Raw genomic sequence first — 15355 nt, 5'->3', positions numbered from 1 at the left:
TATCGCCTAAAAATTTAATATTTACCAACTTTTGCCTCACCATGGGCATTATTTAATAAATACAAAATTTCAATACAAACAATAAATAGTGCGACATAACTGTCTGCAACAGTGGATAGAAATTAGTTACGTATCAGATTAAATTACTGATGCTCCGCACCAGACTTGCTAGTTTGAGATTACAGACTACGCAAAAATTTTAACAGATTAACATCACGAGATTGATTCGGTGTAAATTCTCCCCCGCAAGTTTTTCCCGTAAGTTCTCCTCCGGAAATTTTCCCCCATACAAGTTCTCCGCCATACAAGTTTTTCCCAATCCTCAATTTTCAATTGTATTGAAAGAGGGTTTGAATTGAGAAGGAATTGAGACTGCTAATATTGGCTTAACAGTAGGACCGACAAGAACAATTCAATAGCTCCCGTGCTAAAAAAAATTTACAATTTAAGATTACTTAATACAGATCAACATAACATCACGAGATTAAATCAGATTACTAAAAATTACATCAAGTAATCCACAACATGCAACTAACCAAACCATCCGCACTTTATAAAGTAGATCCCCACGCACCACCACCACCATCGCAGAATATATAAAACCAAATCAGATGATGCATCGATGACTCATTCCTAAATTCTACAGCAACCACTTCAATTCACATTTCACACACCCTTCGCAACTCGTTTTTTACGCAAAAAAAAACGTTTCCAAAAACGTTTTTAATCTTTTAATTTTAAAAACACGTTTTAAAAATATTTACAAAAATAAAAACAACAATTATTTTAAAAAAAACCCCTCCCGTCTCCAAATGTTTTACAAGGAAACGAGCACAGCGACGAGTAACAGCATCATGAGCGAGGTAAGCAATTTTTAAAAAATTCGAAAAATCACCATGACAACCAACTAATCTCTTTCCCCCCTCATGCAGTTCCCCCTGTCCACCTCCCCCACCTCGATAATGACGCCAAACACGATAAAAACCATCGAGCAGTCCATCCTCGCCTCTTTGGAAATCCAAACATCCAACCCTCAAATAATCGCCTCCGCCGCGACGGGCTCCTTTGTCCCGCCGCTCCCCTCGCAAAATTCCCACCACAACCAAACCGCGCCCACCCTGATCCTCGCGAATAATTGGCAAGGCGCCAACGTCCAAACCTCGCATCCCGATAATTCAACGGCGGACTCGTTTTCCGATGATAATTCCATGACAACCGAGGAGGATGATGAGGAATTAGAGGTTAAGAGGAAGAAAAATACTAAAATCGTTACCAGGGCAACGCAGGGAGCGGGGAGAAGGGGGGGTAGGAAACCCAGGTTGGATAATGGGAGGGGTAGTGGGGGTGGGGGGAGGATGATGAAAGGAGAAAGGTGCGCAGGGAGAGGAATAAATTGGCGGCGGCGAGATGTAGGAAAAGGAGGGTGGACCACACCAATTTGTTATTGGAGGTTTGTTGCCATAGTTACTTTTTTATTTTAATAAATTATTTCCATGGAAACTAATATAAATTCTAAAACAGGAAACGGAAGCTCTGGAAACGACCCGCTCCCAGATCCAGAACGAAATCCAGCTGTACCAACAGAAAAAAGAGGAATTTGAGTTCCTCCTCTCCGCCCACCTCCCAATCTGCACATTTTCCAACAAGGAAGAAAAATACACCCCAAACATCGTAACCATAGCAACCAGCACCCCCACAGCAACCACCCCCACCTCGATGGGAGGGAAAGCCAAGCGACCCAACACCCTCCCGGTGAACTCTGGAATTCACGCCATAGTAACGTCTTCTGGAATTTCCATAACAACGCCCAGCAACGGGCTCAACATTGGGTTTGATTCTTGGATATCGGATTTACCCTCCACGGGGCTCACCCCCACGGTCACCAGCGTCATGGGGGCCGGGGACTGCCTCCAGACCCCTCTCAACACCCCTGGTGAGTTGCATTTTTCATATAAATTTCCATGGAAACTAATAATAAATTTCTATTTCCATAGGAACCGTTCGTGACATTTTAAATGGATTGCAACAAAATAATGGCAATAGATTTGTTAGCTTATAATTAATTTATATATAAACAAATAAATAAATTTTTAAATACGTAAGCATGACAACCGTAAATAAAAATAACCATGGCAACCTATACGCCACCTATAATCAAACTTCTGGAACTACATAAAATCACCTGACTCTCACACACAGTACACACAACACTCTGTTCTGTATTTTCTAAAAAAATTTCCTTGGAAACTGAAATTTCCAAAAAAAAATCCACCTCATAAAATAAATAACTAGTGAATGGGCCCGTCATTAAAAAAACCAACAACACATCGAAACTACGATAATAAAATTCACATGAAACAACGCAGCAGTCAAAAAATTCTACAAATTAATAAAATTCAATCCCCATTTTGCCCATCACAGCACAACCACCACACCCCCTGAATTCTATTTACACACATGTAATTTTTAGAATTATAAAAAACCATAGAAACAGAAATTTACAAAATAAAAATACAAAAAAAGAAGCTATGACGACGGCAGTGAGCGGTCCAGGGTTCATGGGGAAACCGTTGTTGATTCAGGTAGAAATCACTAATTTAAGTAATTAATTAACTAACTACCAATTTCCGCGATTATTGCAGCGCACGCCTGGGGGTGCGACGGAGATAGTTTACAAACAAATTCGTTTTTTAATCACGGAGCGACCCAACGATCTCGGAATGAATTCGTATCTCGAGGATTTAAAGAAATTCAACGTTTCCATGGTTGTCAGAGTCTGCGAAGCCACGTACGAAGTCGAAAAATTACTAAAGGAAGGAATCGCTGTCAAAGATTTAGAGTTCCCCGATGGACAACCTCCTCCTCAAGAGGTGCGGATTTATTATTTTTCAGTGGTTTCCATGGTTACTTAAAAATAAAAAAATATAAACTTTGCAGGTAATTGACGCCTGGTTGGAGTTGGTGCGGAGCGGGTTTTCTGCTGACCCCACGACGTGTATCGCTGTTCATTGCGTGGCCGGCCTGGGTCGCGCCCCGGTCCTCGTCGCACTCGCATTAATGGAACTGGGCATGAAGTACGAAGACGCCGTGGAGCTTATCAGAGCGTAAGTTTATTTTTTTTTTAAATTTTTTAAAAGTTGCCATGGTGATAATTTTTTATTTTTTTATTTTATAGAAAACGTCGCGGAGCGGTAAATTCGAAGCAATTATCTTTTTTACAAAGATACAAACCAAAATCTCGTCTAAAATCATCATCAAAAATCAACAATAATAATAATAATAATAATTGCGTTGTCATGTAAACGTATGGTTTTTTTGTGGTTTAATTTGTGGCGGAAAGGAAACAAAATGGTCTCGTCGCGCTCCATGGAAACATCACCTCATTAATTTTTTATCGTGTGTAAATATTCGTTTTATTTCAGTGCTGGAAATTAATAAATGATTTTAAAAAATGCGGTTTTTAATTTTTTTGGGTTTTAGGTTTTTGAGGTGGTTACTTTTTTTAGAAAATAAAAAATCCATGGAAACGGAAATGAAACTCTTAAATAATCCAATTTGCACAAATTCCCCAAATCTAATCAATTTTTCAAAAAACTCCAAAAAATCCCAAATCGCCCCACTTGCAAAACCCGGACCCAACCCCGCACGCCACCTTCACTCCAATCTGAATCATGTCCAAAAAAAGGGAGTGACGAAATAAGGGGCGTAACTATTATCTCAAAAAATTAAATTAATCACTACGCAACCAAAACAATCACCATGGCAACCGACCACACACTAAAAAAACTGCACCCCCCAAAACCCCCCACCACCGCCCCTGCCCGCCCCTGTTATTGACGCCACCGCTGCGCTGCTGCTGCTGCTGCTTTTTTTCTCCTCTCTGCTCAACTCTGCTGAATCCCACCCAATAATTCCATAACTACGTACGTACTCTCCACCGCTCCATTCCAACTACCACACACAGTCAGTCAATTTTTTGGAATTTCCTCTCCTCGCTCCTTCACAAAATAATAAAAAAAACAATCACCAAGGTAACTCTTTTAGTTTATACAATTGTCTCTCCATCTAACACTTTCTCGTTTCCTAGACAACGGTCACACCCACCTCAACATCAACAACATCCTCATCATCACCGTCACCACCGGCAACCGAAGAAAAGGAGAGAAATAAAAATGGCAGTGGACAAGGAAGAGTTGGTTCAACGCGCCAAGTTGGCGGAGCAGGCGGAGCGCTATGACGACATGGCCGCGGCGATGAAATCCGTCACCGAAACTGGCGTCGAACTGAGCAATGAAGAAAGAAACCTGCTCAGCGTCGCCTACAAAAACGTCGTCGGTGCTAGGAGGTGGGTCCTGCCGATATATTCGTATTTGTTGCCATGGTAACTATAATTTAATTTAATCAAATGTAGGTCCTCCTGGCGAGTGATATCCTCGATTGAGCAGAAGACGGAGGGTTCCGAACGAAAGCAACAAATGGCTCGAGAGTATCGGGAAAAAGTGGAAACTGAATTGAGAGAAATTTGTCAAGAGGTGTTGGTGAGTTGATAAATCGGCCTTTCTTTCTTTTTTATAAAATAAATCGTATAAGTTGCCATGGAAACTTAAAAATAAAATTAAAACTGCCCTTAATTGTGAAGCAGTCGCTGTTGGATAAATTTTTGATCCCGAAAGCGTCGAATGCAGAGAGCAAAGTTTTCTATCTCAAGATGAAGGGCGACTATTATCGCTACTTGGCTGAGGTGGCCACGGGTGACACCAGGAATGGTACGTTATTTATTTATTTATGCTAATATACCGTTGCCATGGTTACTAACAATACTAAAAAATCGTGGCGTGTGCAGCCGTGGTGGACGACTCGCAGAAGGCTTACCAAGAGGCGTTCGAGATCAGCAAGAACAAAATGGCTCCGACGCATCCCATTCGACTCGGGCTCGCCCTCAACTTTTCCGTTTTTTACTACGAGATCCTCAACTCACCCGAAAAAGCCTGCTCACTGGCTAAACAAGTAACCTTTTTTGAACTAATTTTTTAGTAGTATAGTTACCATGGCAACCAAATTAATCCCAGTGTGTGTCGAGTTACTAAGCAACTGATAAAAAATTTAAAAAAAATGAAATAAAAATTCCCCAGCGGTAATTGAAGATTCCCAAAAAGCGTACCAAGAGGCGTTTGACATTGCGAAAAGTAAAATGCAGCCGACGCACCCAATCCGACTCGGCCTCGCGCTTAATTTCTCCGTTTTTTACTACGAAATTCTTTCCTCGCCGGATCGGGCTTGCCATTTAGCAAAGATGGTAACTTGTACAATTTGGTTGCCATGGAAACTATTTTTTAAAAGTCACGGGTAATAATTAATAAAAAAATGTAGGCATTCGATGAAGCGATAGCAGAGTTGGACACGTTGAATGAAGATTCTTACAAAGATTCAACGCTGATCATGCAGGTAAGTTTTTTTATTTTATTATAAATTTCCATGGAAATTAATTAAAATTGCGCGTTTTTATAAATCGCAGCTCCTCCGCGACAACTTGACGTTGTGGACGTCGGACACCCAGAACGACGGGGAGGAGGCGGCGGAGGGCGGCGATAATTAACACCAAAAAAATACACACACCAATTTTATTAAAAGTTAAAATTTATTTAAAAAACAAAGGAAGAATTTTTCTTTTTCTTGTAAAACACAACACAACACACCAAAACAACACGGTTTATTAATTATGTCACCATAACAACCATAAAAAAATTTTTTGATGTTGTTCATCAAATTGTCTTAAATATAAGAAAAGAGATACACAAAAAGTAATAATGTAAAAAAATCTTGTGAATTGAAATTGGCATGGAATTTGGAATTTCTAAATTAATAATTAATTAATTCTTCTTTTTTGTATAAAAAATATGTCGAATAAAAAAACACCAAAAAAAATTCAGTCTTTGTTGTGGAATATTTGGAAGTTATGCGACTCGGGCAAGGCGAAGTTAAGATTTCAATAATCTCCAACTCGGGCAAGGCGAAGTTCTTTAAAAAAAATCTCAATAATTTTATTTCAAAAACATTTTATAATAATCATTTTTAGCTTTGGTAAATAATTCGTCATGTAAAATATTATCCATGGCAACTTGTTCACTTAATTCCCCTCCTAAAAATTCAGGTAGGATTTGTGGGGGGAGATATTTATGAAGAGTGGTCGAGGGGGTGTGTCCATGGAAATGGATCTGCAAATTTACCCAATTTTATAAAAAACACCCCATAAATCCAAATAAAAAAGTCTCACCCTCCTTCCCAGTTTCGTTGGCAACATCATTTTAACGATTGACAAAGTCATGTTAAAAATCGTGGGGGCGTTTATAATGTGAACTTTTTTACATTTAAATGGCGTCGATTTCTGTAAAAACCAGCTTTTCTTAATAAAAAACACAACGTATTTCTAAAAATCCCCACTCACCAGGACAACCTCGACCCACTTTTTGACCACGGTGGGGCTCACAAATTTCGCATGTTTGAACCCAAACCCACACCCATCGACTAACACGACGACTCCATTAATTTGCGTTTCCATGTCACCCAAAATTTCCCATCCAATCAGCATTAATCCAATTAACAAATCGTCAACGGTCACAATTTCCGGATTCCATTCAGAAATTCGAAATAGTAAAATTCGTCTGTTTTTGAAATCACGAAATTTCAAAACCCGAGCACAACGAGATTTTAACATGTGATAAACCGCTGAGGGATACAGACGAGAAAATAATTCTGGATATAAAATTATCCGCGTCGTCATGTGAACGTGGAGCTGTGGGATTTTTTAATTTAAAAAATTTAATTTCCATAGTGATTAATTATTTAAATAAATAAATACCCTTTCGAAAGCGGAATTAATATTGTAACCACGGCTACGAATGTAACGTAATAAAAAATCATCAGAAAATTCCCAACTTATCCCTGTTTGTAGTTGTCGTAGTGATGGGGATTCTATATAATAAAGATTTGTTTAAAAAAAATATAGTTGCCATGGAAATTTGAATTACCTGATATAAATTTCCTTAATAAAACCAAACACTTTTTTTCCTGTTTCGTTGGAATTTGTAGTAATTTTTGGGGCGTCATTTTGGGTTAAGTTTTATGAAATAAAACAACGCTATGAAATCACCATAACGACGAACGTGTTGTTGAGATGAGGAGCGGAGGTAGAATGAGACTTTACTCTTGAGACTGTGTGAACTGTGAAATTACCATTGCGTGAGTCGAGCTGAGTCGAGTTGTCAAGGAAATATTCATCGTCTCAAATTCGCCTCAAATTTTTTTTTACAAAACTTTTATATAAATTTTCAGTTTCCATGGATTATTTATTTTTTCCTAAATCAAAAAAAATATCAATTGTTTCCATAATAATTCCTGCCAATAAAAAAAATGTCATAGCAACATAATTATGCAACCATGGAAATGAAATAAAAACATTCATATCACGCACACTTGCTCCAATTAATTAGAATAACTGGTCTTTTCTTATGCAATAAAATGCGTAGTACTTGTGTCCTAAATAATTATTTTTTTCCCCTCTTAATAAAAACTCAACCCTGCTCCTAATTCCATAAAACTCCACCCACTTTTATTATTGATTTTTATCAGGAATTCAATAATCTTTTCTTTGAATTCATAAATGAACATTTTTTTAAAATTAATCCTCCAATTCCCATGGAAACAATACGAATCAATCACTCCTCCTCTCAACCACACCCCCAATCAATCACTAAAAAAACCTCAACTCTATCAAAAAAAAAATGTGATACTCAAACAAAGAGATAAAAATCTCCATGGCAACGAAAAATTCAATGTTATAAATAGTTTTACCTATAAAACAACGAGTCTACAAACTAAATCGAAAGTGTTATAAATTCATCCAAGCCGAACGAGCCAAATAATAAATCTCTTCATTCAATCCTCTTTTCTTGTGTCCCCTTCACTTCACACGCCACTCTCTCGCCATACGTCGACGCAGACGGACGTGCGCTTTTTTCCACCACACACCAATTCCTCCTAACAATTATTGGAAATTTTTCCCCCGCATAAACACGCACTCAAGTTGTCATGGATACAAAAATCGGATTATTCCTCTTGTTCATCATCATTAAAGAAGGTAAAAATAATTTACTTTTAAATTTTTCAAACTTTCTTAAACTTTAGTTTTCCAAAAAAAAACCAAGGAAATTGAGGGCAAATCTCACTGATTCGTGACTCGGCCGGTTTTTAGTCCTTGAAATAATAATCTATTTTTACAACACTTTCCCTCATCCTTGAGAGTTTATATTCTCTCTCGTGGCTGGAGTCATGGCAACTTTGGGGAATTTAAAGTTATGCATATAAGAAAAATTCAGGAAGCTTGACATCAATCTTGGCATTTTAATTAAAACATTACATAATCAAATATTATACGCTTCATTAAGCAACCAGTTTATGTATTCACAAGTTGCCATGCCAACAACCACTACTACGACTCGTTTCTATTGCACCAATTTTTAGTGAGTGACCAAAATTATAAAGCGTTTTTTTCTATTGCGCAATATTTACAATCACTTTTTGTACCACGTTATAGTAGGAGCGTTGCTGTGGTTACTTTGATTGTTGTGGTGCAGATGCAGATTGAACGGATGAATGGATTTTTTTGTTATGCATTTAGATTTGGTTTTGAGATAAGATCTTATCGATTTTTTAACGCTTACTTTCTCTAAATTTTCATTATTATTATTAGCCTAGTGGATTTATTGGGTGGGGTTTCACCTACACTGATTTATTTAGTTTATTAACTCATGTTTAAAGACGTGTTTAACATGATGTGGAAAGTGACGGCTGATTTTATTACTCACTATTACAGGCACCCCCCAATCCTCACCCCCCACAAAATTCACCTGTCCCCACGAGTACGGATTCTACCCGCATCCCCGTTCCTGTGACAAATATTACAAATGTGAAAATTCCATAGCAACCTTGAAAACCTGTGGGAACGGTTTAGGATTTGAGGATTCGGATCCAAAGTTTTTAGCTGAAAATTGTGATTATTTGCACAACGTTGATTGCGGGGATCGTTCCGAGCTGGAACCACCGCAATCCAGTGCAAATTGTCCACGATTGTATGGCATTTTCCACGATGAGACGCGATGTGATACTTTCTGGTCCTGCTGGAATGGAGAAGCCAGCCGCTACACGTGCGCACCTGGTTTGGCGTATGACGCCGATGCTCGAGTTTGCATGTGGGCCGATCAAGTTCCAGGGTGCAAAGTTTCTCGTAAGGGTTTTGGTTTTCTGTTTAAAACAAAAATTTTTATTTAAAAAATGCTAAAAAATTAACAGAAAGCGAGGGAGGCTTCCAATGTCCAAATCCCAAAGATAATCCAAATCCAGGAACCTTTTCCCGTCACGCTCACCCTGAGGACTGTAGGAAATATTATGTTTGTCTCGATGGCAACCCACGCGAATATGGTTGCCCCATTGGAACAGTGTTCAAAATCGGGGGAGATGATTATTCCGGGCAGTGCGAAGGTCAGAGTTTTGATTTTATTTTTAAAATTTAGTTATTTATTTAAAAGATTTATCTTATAGATCCCACTGGAGTTGATGGATGTGAAAATTACTATGGAGACGAATTAAAGGGTAAAACCAAGGGTCAACTTTTGCTCGGGGGTGACGATGGAAGTTATAAAACAGCAACTAACAAACCAACGCTAAGGAAAAAAATCCACGTTCAAAAACAACAACAAAATAATCAACAAGTTGATCAAGAACAGGAACAACAAACTTTTAAACCTAAACAGCAGCAACAACAACTGAGACCGAAACAACAATCGCCACAGCAACAACAACGACCACAACAGCAACAGCAAAAATTGCAAAGGTTTTTATTTCGGAAATGAAATAAGTATTTTATTAATTATGATAATTATTTTATAATAATTATTTTTTTAGACCGACGACCACACCCGCTCCCACGACGACAACGACGACCACGCCCAAACCAGCCGTTACCACGGCAGCAGGAGCTAAGGAAGATGAATATTATTATTACGATGAAAATTATGATGTGCCAGCTACTAATACTAAACAATAAAACGTGAATAATACTGATTATATTTTAATTATGGAAAACATTTGGGTAATTTTTGGATTAATCTTTTTTCGTCGATTGAAATTTGAGAAATTTTGAAGGTGTTTGATCTTATTCCTGGAGAGGACCACACATATCATATCTGCATAGGTTTAAAACTGGCTTAAAACTTCAGTCGGTGTTGATGAATTTGTTTCGTTTATTTCAATGTGTTCCCCCGACCTTTGGCTAGCCAGCCTATGCCTATATCGCCGTTTCCACGAATTCATTAGTTTTCCTATATTTCCGAGGGTATTCTTCTTCAGAAGAATTTTCCAAAACACCAAAAAAAAGTTGCAGCTCGTCAGAGAAAAATCTATTGTTCTAGTAGTCTAAACCAGAGTTGGGACTTTTGATCAGCTCCTCACCCTCCCCTCCCCTCACCAATTCCTCAAATTTTAAGTCCTCACCCTCCCCTCCCCTCACCAATTCCTCAAATTTTAAGTCCTCATCCTCCCCTCCCCTCACCCATTCCTCAAATTTTTAGTCCTCCTCCTCTCCTCCCCTCATTAACTCCTCAAATTTGTAGTCCTCCTCCTCTCCTCCCCTCACTAACTCCTCAAATTTTTAGTCCTCACCCTCCTCTCCCTTTACCAGTTCCTCAAATTTCTACTCCTCACAGGGTCGTGAGATGACAAAACCGTTGATTTTTGAAATCCCCGCTCAAATCTACGTCTAAAACGGTCGAGACGAAAAATTCAACAATTTTCGACTTTGGCGACATCTACACGGTCATGGTATCGTCGCACGTCGAAATGATGGCGATTTTTGAAATCCCCGTCTAAAAATAAGTCTAAAACGGTCAAAATAAAAAATTCGACATCTTAGACCGTTTATGTCATCACCGTAGCGCCGTGACTTTATGACCTACGACGCACACCTTCGAACTCATCCGTACTTCAAAATTAGAAACACGTCGCGAAAACCGCATAGCGAAATTTGAATCCGTTCTAAAGTTATCGTGGATAAAGGCAGACAGATAGACGGACAGTCACAGAGCGGACAGTAGTATATATCTATCTGTGTCTTACTCCCTCCTTTTACTCGAAGAGGAGTAAAGAGGACGAGGAGTAAATTACTCCTCGTCCTCTTATCCCCTCATCGACTCCTCAAATTTCTACTCCTCGTCCTCCCCTCTCCTCACTAATTCCTCAAATTTTTAGTCCTCCTCCTCCCCTCCCCTCACTAACTCCTCAAATTTTTAATCCTCGTCCTCCCCTCTCCTCACTAATTCCTCAAATTTTTAGTCCTCCCCTCCTCTCCCCTCATTTTGGAGCAAAAACACTAGCTACTCCCCCTCTTTACTCCTCCCCCTCACTCAAAAATGAGGACGAGGGGCAAAAATCCCATCACTGGTCTAAACCCATTAAACATCTAAAGGAGTGGCATCAGGACTTGTCAAAGGTATCTGGGAATTACATTCTGTAGGAATGATTGAAATCCCTAACATCTCGGCTGCATACTGTGTCGTTTTCCCGGAGATTTTCGTAGTAAAGTTTGTTTTCGTGTGAACTTTGGCCCTTTTGACCTCTATTTGAAGTTTGTTGTTGATGGCTTAACTAACATGTAGCTGACATATTTTAGCAACGTTCACTCTTTGGGTTTGGGTCTGAATGTTTTCCTGGCTTGTCAGAGCGTCGATTTTCTGAATAAATTACTATCAATGCAAAAATTCTGCAATCTAAATTTATTTATTAACTGTAATTGCACTACCTGACTAAGATTTCCCACTTTTTGGGACCTTGTTTATTTTAACTCACCTTAGAAGAAAAAGAACATTGGTCGTCTGAAATTTGGAGAAATACCAACTTAGATGAAAAAACGCCAGCTAAAGAACGCATCATCCGAACTGACGAATCCCAGGGTGCATAAACTTTTTTGTTGTCCGTGGTTTCTCCTAAGGGGGTGATGCAAGGATGAATTTTTTTCAAAAAAATTAAAAGTTCGGGAATTGCATGCGATTTTGCCATGGAAACCAAATTCAAAGCAAAATCGCTATAGATTTCTTAACTCTTTAAGAAATCTATCAAATGAGATGTTACGCAATAAATTTTCGGATGTTAGGCTTCGGAAATACATGTCATACTCAAATCGATTTCGACATAACTACCCCACATTTGCATAATCGACGCTTCTATTCATGCACTTGCTGAGAAGGGGTTAACTTTTAGTCGACTTTTATCCGATGAACGCACAAGGATAAATGATACAATTAAGGAAATAATAATTTGCGGTTAATAAAATTCACATGGCTTAAATAATCAACTCCACATTTTTATCAAATATATTTATTAAAAAATTACATTCTCCCAAACAATACAACTAGCATCACAGAAATCATTCCTATCCATCCTGCTCTAATTCCCATGGCTGAATTACTAGGATTCCTTAAATTAATGGATTTCCATAATGAATTTGTAAAGGTAGTCGTTGGAGAGTCGTCATTATTTCCATATCCGACATAAACGTAGGTCCGTTGCCCCTGTGAGAAAAAATCATTACGTAATTTATTAACAAACATTAGTTGTTAATTTTTAATAATTAAATTACATCAACAATTTTGATGTCCGTCTCAGAATTGGTCTCGAGGAGACGTTCCCATTGAACGTATGTGTAAAATTCTTCGTTCTCCTCGGTCTCACTTGCACTAACAAAGGTCCAGGCGCTGCCGGTGTAGGTGCCGCCAAGGCCATCCGTTCCTTCACTTCCGATACGTTTTTCATAGTATTCCCCTCGAGGATTTTGAAGGGGGAGGGGGAGGATTCTGAATTTCCCAGCAGTTGTAGTTGGCGGTTGAGTTGTTATCGTAGTTGGTGGTTGAGTTGTTACCGTAGTTGGTGGTTGAGTTGTTACCGTAGTTGGTGGTTGGGTTGTTACCGTAGTTGGTGGTTGGGTTGTTACCGTAGTTGGTGGTTGGGTTGTTACCGTAGTTGATGGTTGGGTTGTTACCGTAGTTGGTGGTTGAGTTGTTACCGTAGTTGGTGGTTGAGTTGTTACCGTAGTTGGTGGTTGAGTTGTTACCGTAGTTGGTGGTTGAGTTGTTACCGTAGTTGGTGGTTGAGTTGTTACCGTAGTTGGTGGTTGGGTTGTTACCGTAGTTGGTGGTTGGGTTGTTACCGTAGTTGGTGGTTGAGTTGTTACCGTAGTTGGTGGTTGGGTTGTTACCGTAGTTGGTGGTTGAGTTGTTACCGTAGTTGGTGGTTGAGTTGTTACCGTAGTTGGTGGTTGGGTTGTTACCGTAGTTGGTGGTTGAGTTGTTACCGTAGTTGGTGGTTGGGTTGTTACCGTAGTTGGTGGTTGAGTTGTTACCGTAGTTGGTGGTTGAGTTGTTACCGTAGTTGGTGGTTGGGTTGTTACCGTAGTTGGTGGTTGAGTTGTTACCGTAGTTGGTGGTTGGGTTGTTACCGTAGTTGGTGATTGGGTTGTTACCGTAGTTGGTGGTTGGGTTGTTGGCGTAGTTGGTGGTGCAGTAGTTGGCCTGGTCGTAGTTGTGGGTCGAGGCATTGCATCCCACCCCCCAATCATAACCTCCGTCCCAGTCCAAGGTTCTTTGTCATTAAGACCAAGCCCCACCCATCCAGTCCCCTTAACTTTTGCCGTAAACACGATTTTTGTTTCGTCAATTGTCCAGGACAACTCGGAATCTGTTCCAAATTGCTCACGAAAATCTTGCGATGAAACGAACGTTGTAAGTGCAACAAAAAACACAAAAATCTCAAAGCGCCCCATGTTTAGGAAAATGCTATTAAAATCTTCACTATTGAAACCAAAAAGGCAACTGACAAATAAGGACTGATCGGATATTTTATAAACCCAACCAATTTATACCGGTCAATAGATAAAACCGATTCTTGTGCGTAATCATGACTAATGCATGCAGACCTTGGAGTGTTAAATAAGCAAACAGATATGCATCTGTCCTAGTTGCCATAAATTTAGGCGACCATGTTTTCTGATAACACTTAGATATTCACGAGTTTGAATTGCTAGATTTGTTTCCAAAATTACGTTACGATGCGTTACATACCAGCTCATAATTCGTTTTTTGACATTTCAAAAGTAGATTTCGATTTTTCAGGTCTACATTAAAACAGGTCTCTTAGGTCACAATGTACAAAATGCATCCTATGTTTGATGGAAAAGTATTGGTTGATCGTATCACGTAATACTCACAAGGGACACTCACGACCTGTCGTTTGAGTCCAGGGTACCCACTTTGTTTTTAAGAATCTACTAGGACCCCAGATGAAGGATTCATTCATATTTCCGTGTAAAACTCATATTTGTCGCCATGGCGTGGCGCCAAACCTAAAAATTTGCATTTTCGACCAATTTCAAAACCCCATAACTTTTGCAGTTTATGTCGGATTTTCAAAATTTTATGGTTAAAATGATCACAAAAGTCGAAATTTTTGAGAAAAAACTAAAAATACAAAATTTCTAATTTTTGAAATATTTTTAGCATTTTTTTGACGAACACCCATTTCTAAGAAAATTACGAAATTTTGCGAAAAGTTAAAAGCGATAATTTTGGAAAAAAATTCATGGGATATGAAAGCTGAACTCCTTATCATGATTTTTGCCAAAAATTTTGAAAATCCGTCCAAGATTTCGACAGTTATGGCGGTTTCAAGAATAAAAACATTCAAATTTGGCGAATTTGGCGCTACGACACGACGCCAAATATGAGTTTTACACGGAAATATGAAGGATTCCTTCATCTGGGTTCCTAGTAGATTCTAAAAAACATAGTGGGTACCCTGGACTCAAACGACAGGTCGTAAGTGTCCCTTGTCAGATAACAAAGGTAAATTCCATGTACATGACGTGAATTGAAATTAATTAAGTGAAATTAAGATAGATCAATCTAGCTAATACCAGGAAATTCAGTACATTTTCGCAATAATTTAATTTCATGTGTCATGTTGGAGATAACGTCGAGATTATTTAATAATCGATGACCGAAATTATGCATGGATTTAGTGACACGAATCTAAATACAGTTCTTATTGCTATATGCTATTTAGCCAAGTATTTGGCATATAATCGTAAAAACTCGCATGCAAAATTAAATGCAAACCGATTCAGCTTTATACTTTGTTCATAGGATTTTTCAATTCGGAAAGATTTTTGAAAAAGTCAAAGTTCTAACTTTATAAACCTAAAAATGATCGATTTTAGATACAACAAAATTTCACGGACGAACATGTTTCAAAT

The 15355-nt window shown here is 38.7% G+C and overlaps 5 protein-coding genes across 9 annotated transcripts; 3 read left to right on the top strand and 2 right to left on the bottom strand.

Moving 5' to 3' along the window:
- Positions 1-617: 617 nt before the first annotated feature.
- LOC110846244 (protein tyrosine phosphatase type IVA 1) lies at positions 618-3464 on the top strand. Of its 2 annotated transcripts, XM_022092930.2 has the most exons (7): positions 619-863; positions 933-1450; positions 1522-1933; positions 1995-2582; positions 2643-2870; positions 2938-3104; positions 3176-3464. In XM_022092930.2, exons 4-7 carry the CDS (start codon positions 2529-2531, stop codon positions 3300-3302), a joined length of 576 nt encoding a protein of 191 aa, XP_021948622.1. In that variant the 5' UTR covers positions 619-863; positions 933-1450; positions 1522-1933; positions 1995-2528; the 3' UTR covers positions 3303-3464. The 2 variants fall into 2 exon arrangements, 1 of the variants encoding a protein (XP_021948622.1); XR_002547571.2 differs by lacking the exons at positions 2643-2870; positions 2938-3104; positions 3176-3464 and having other exon boundaries at positions 618-863; positions 1995-2159.
- Positions 3465-3869: 405 nt separating this feature from the next.
- On the top strand, positions 3870-5802 carry LOC110847971 (14-3-3 protein zeta). 4 transcript variants are annotated; one of them, XM_022095044.2, is made up of 7 exons: positions 3870-4031; positions 4088-4345; positions 4412-4538; positions 4643-4766; positions 5133-5296; positions 5371-5445; positions 5516-5802. In XM_022095044.2, exons 2-7 carry the CDS (start codon positions 4173-4175, stop codon positions 5594-5596), a joined length of 744 nt encoding a protein of 247 aa, XP_021950736.1. In that variant the 5' UTR covers positions 3870-4031; positions 4088-4172; the 3' UTR covers positions 5597-5802. The 4 variants fall into 4 exon arrangements, with proteins under 4 accessions (XP_021950736.1, XP_021950734.1, XP_021950735.1 ...); XM_022095042.2 differs by having other exon boundaries at positions 4640-4766; XM_022095043.2 differs by lacking the exon at positions 5133-5296 and adding an exon at positions 4844-5007 and having other exon boundaries at positions 3871-4031.
- Positions 5803-6016: 214 nt separating this feature from the next.
- On the bottom strand, positions 6017-7829 carry LOC110847970 (alpha-tocopherol transfer protein). The gene is made up of 5 exons (XM_022095038.2): positions 7029-7829; positions 6860-6972; positions 6446-6793; positions 6275-6385; positions 6017-6215 (listed from the first exon to the last, which is right to left on the bottom strand). The coding sequence occupies exons 1-5, from the start codon at positions 7105-7107 to the stop codon at positions 6042-6044; spliced, it is 825 nt and encodes a 274-aa protein (XP_021950730.2). The 5' UTR covers positions 7108-7829; the 3' UTR covers positions 6017-6041.
- Positions 7830-7961: 132 nt separating this feature from the next.
- LOC110847969 lies at positions 7962-10140 on the top strand. Its single transcript, XM_022095037.2, has 5 exons — positions 7962-8137; positions 8873-9283; positions 9349-9537; positions 9598-9889; positions 9961-10140. Exons 1-5 carry the CDS (start codon positions 8089-8091, stop codon positions 10100-10102), a joined length of 1083 nt encoding a protein of 360 aa, XP_021950729.1. The 5' UTR covers positions 7962-8088; the 3' UTR covers positions 10103-10140.
- A 2251-nt stretch (positions 10141-12391) lies between these two features.
- Positions 12392-14251, bottom strand: LOC110845731 (mucin-2). Its single transcript, XM_022092214.2, has 2 exons — positions 12689-14251; positions 12392-12620 (listed from the first exon to the last, which is right to left on the bottom strand). The coding sequence occupies exons 1-2, from the start codon at positions 13865-13867 to the stop codon at positions 12438-12440; spliced, it is 1362 nt and encodes a 453-aa protein (XP_021947906.1). The 5' UTR covers positions 13868-14251; the 3' UTR covers positions 12392-12437.
- Positions 14252-15355: the final 1104 nt, after the last annotated feature.

This window comes from Folsomia candida, unplaced genomic scaffold (assembly GCF_002217175.1).
Source record: "Folsomia candida strain VU population unplaced genomic scaffold, ASM221717v1 Fcan01_Sc003, whole genome shotgun sequence".
Classification (NCBI taxonomy): domain Eukaryota; kingdom Metazoa; phylum Arthropoda; class Collembola; order Entomobryomorpha; family Isotomidae; genus Folsomia; species Folsomia candida.
This window is presented reverse-complemented; position numbering and strand designations above follow the sequence as displayed.

What these genes read in the sequence shown, in the direction of transcription:
- LOC110846244 (XM_022092930.2), top strand. Translation starts at nt 2,529, where the DNA reads ATGACGACGGCAGTGAGCGGTCCAGGGTTCATGGGGAAACCGTTGTTG. An exon ending in GGAAACCGTTGTTGATTCAG is followed by an intron (nt 2,583 to 2,642) that starts GTAGAAATCACT and finishes CGATTATTGCAG; the next exon opens with CGCACGCCTGGGGGTGCGAC. An exon ending in GACAACCTCCTCCTCAAGAG is followed by an intron (nt 2,871 to 2,937) that starts GTGCGGATTTAT and finishes TAAACTTTGCAG; the next exon opens with GTAATTGACGCCTGGTTGGA.
- LOC110847971 (XM_022095042.2), top strand. Translation starts at nt 4,173, where the DNA reads ATGGCAGTGGACAAGGAAGAGTTGGTTCAACGCGCCAAGTTGGCGGAG. An exon ending in CTTGCCATTTAGCAAAGATG is followed by an intron (nt 5,297 to 5,370) that starts GTAACTTGTACA and finishes AAAAAAATGTAG; the next exon opens with GCATTCGATGAAGCGATAGC. An exon ending in ATTCAACGCTGATCATGCAG is followed by an intron (nt 5,446 to 5,515) that starts GTAAGTTTTTTT and finishes TATAAATCGCAG; the next exon opens with CTCCTCCGCGACAACTTGAC.
- LOC110847970 (XM_022095038.2), bottom strand. Translation starts at nt 7,107, where the DNA reads ATGACGCCCCAAAAATTACTACAAATTCCAACGAAACAGGAAAAAAAG. An exon ending in TTAATTCCGCTTTCGAAAGG is followed by an intron (nt 6,794 to 6,859) that starts GTATTTATTTAT and finishes AAAATCCCACAG; the next exon opens with CTCCACGTTCACATGACGAC. An exon ending in CAACGAAACTGGGAAGGAGG is followed by an intron (nt 6,216 to 6,274) that starts GTGAGACTTTTT and finishes GTAAATTTGCAG; the next exon opens with ATCCATTTCCATGGACACAC.
- LOC110847969 (XM_022095037.2), top strand. Translation starts at nt 8,089, where the DNA reads ATGGATACAAAAATCGGATTATTCCTCTTGTTCATCATCATTAAAGAA. An exon ending in TCCAGGGTGCAAAGTTTCTC is followed by an intron (nt 9,284 to 9,348) that starts GTAAGGGTTTTG and finishes AAAAATTAACAG; the next exon opens with AAAGCGAGGGAGGCTTCCAA. An exon ending in TTATTCCGGGCAGTGCGAAG is followed by an intron (nt 9,538 to 9,597) that starts GTCAGAGTTTTG and finishes TTTATCTTATAG; the next exon opens with ATCCCACTGGAGTTGATGGA.
- LOC110845731 (XM_022092214.2), bottom strand. Translation starts at nt 13,867, where the DNA reads ATGGGGCGCTTTGAGATTTTTGTGTTTTTTGTTGCACTTACAACGTTC. An exon ending in CGGACATCAAAATTGTTGAT is followed by an intron (nt 12,621 to 12,688) that starts GTAATTTAATTA and finishes TTTTTCTCACAG; the next exon opens with GGGCAACGGACCTACGTTTA.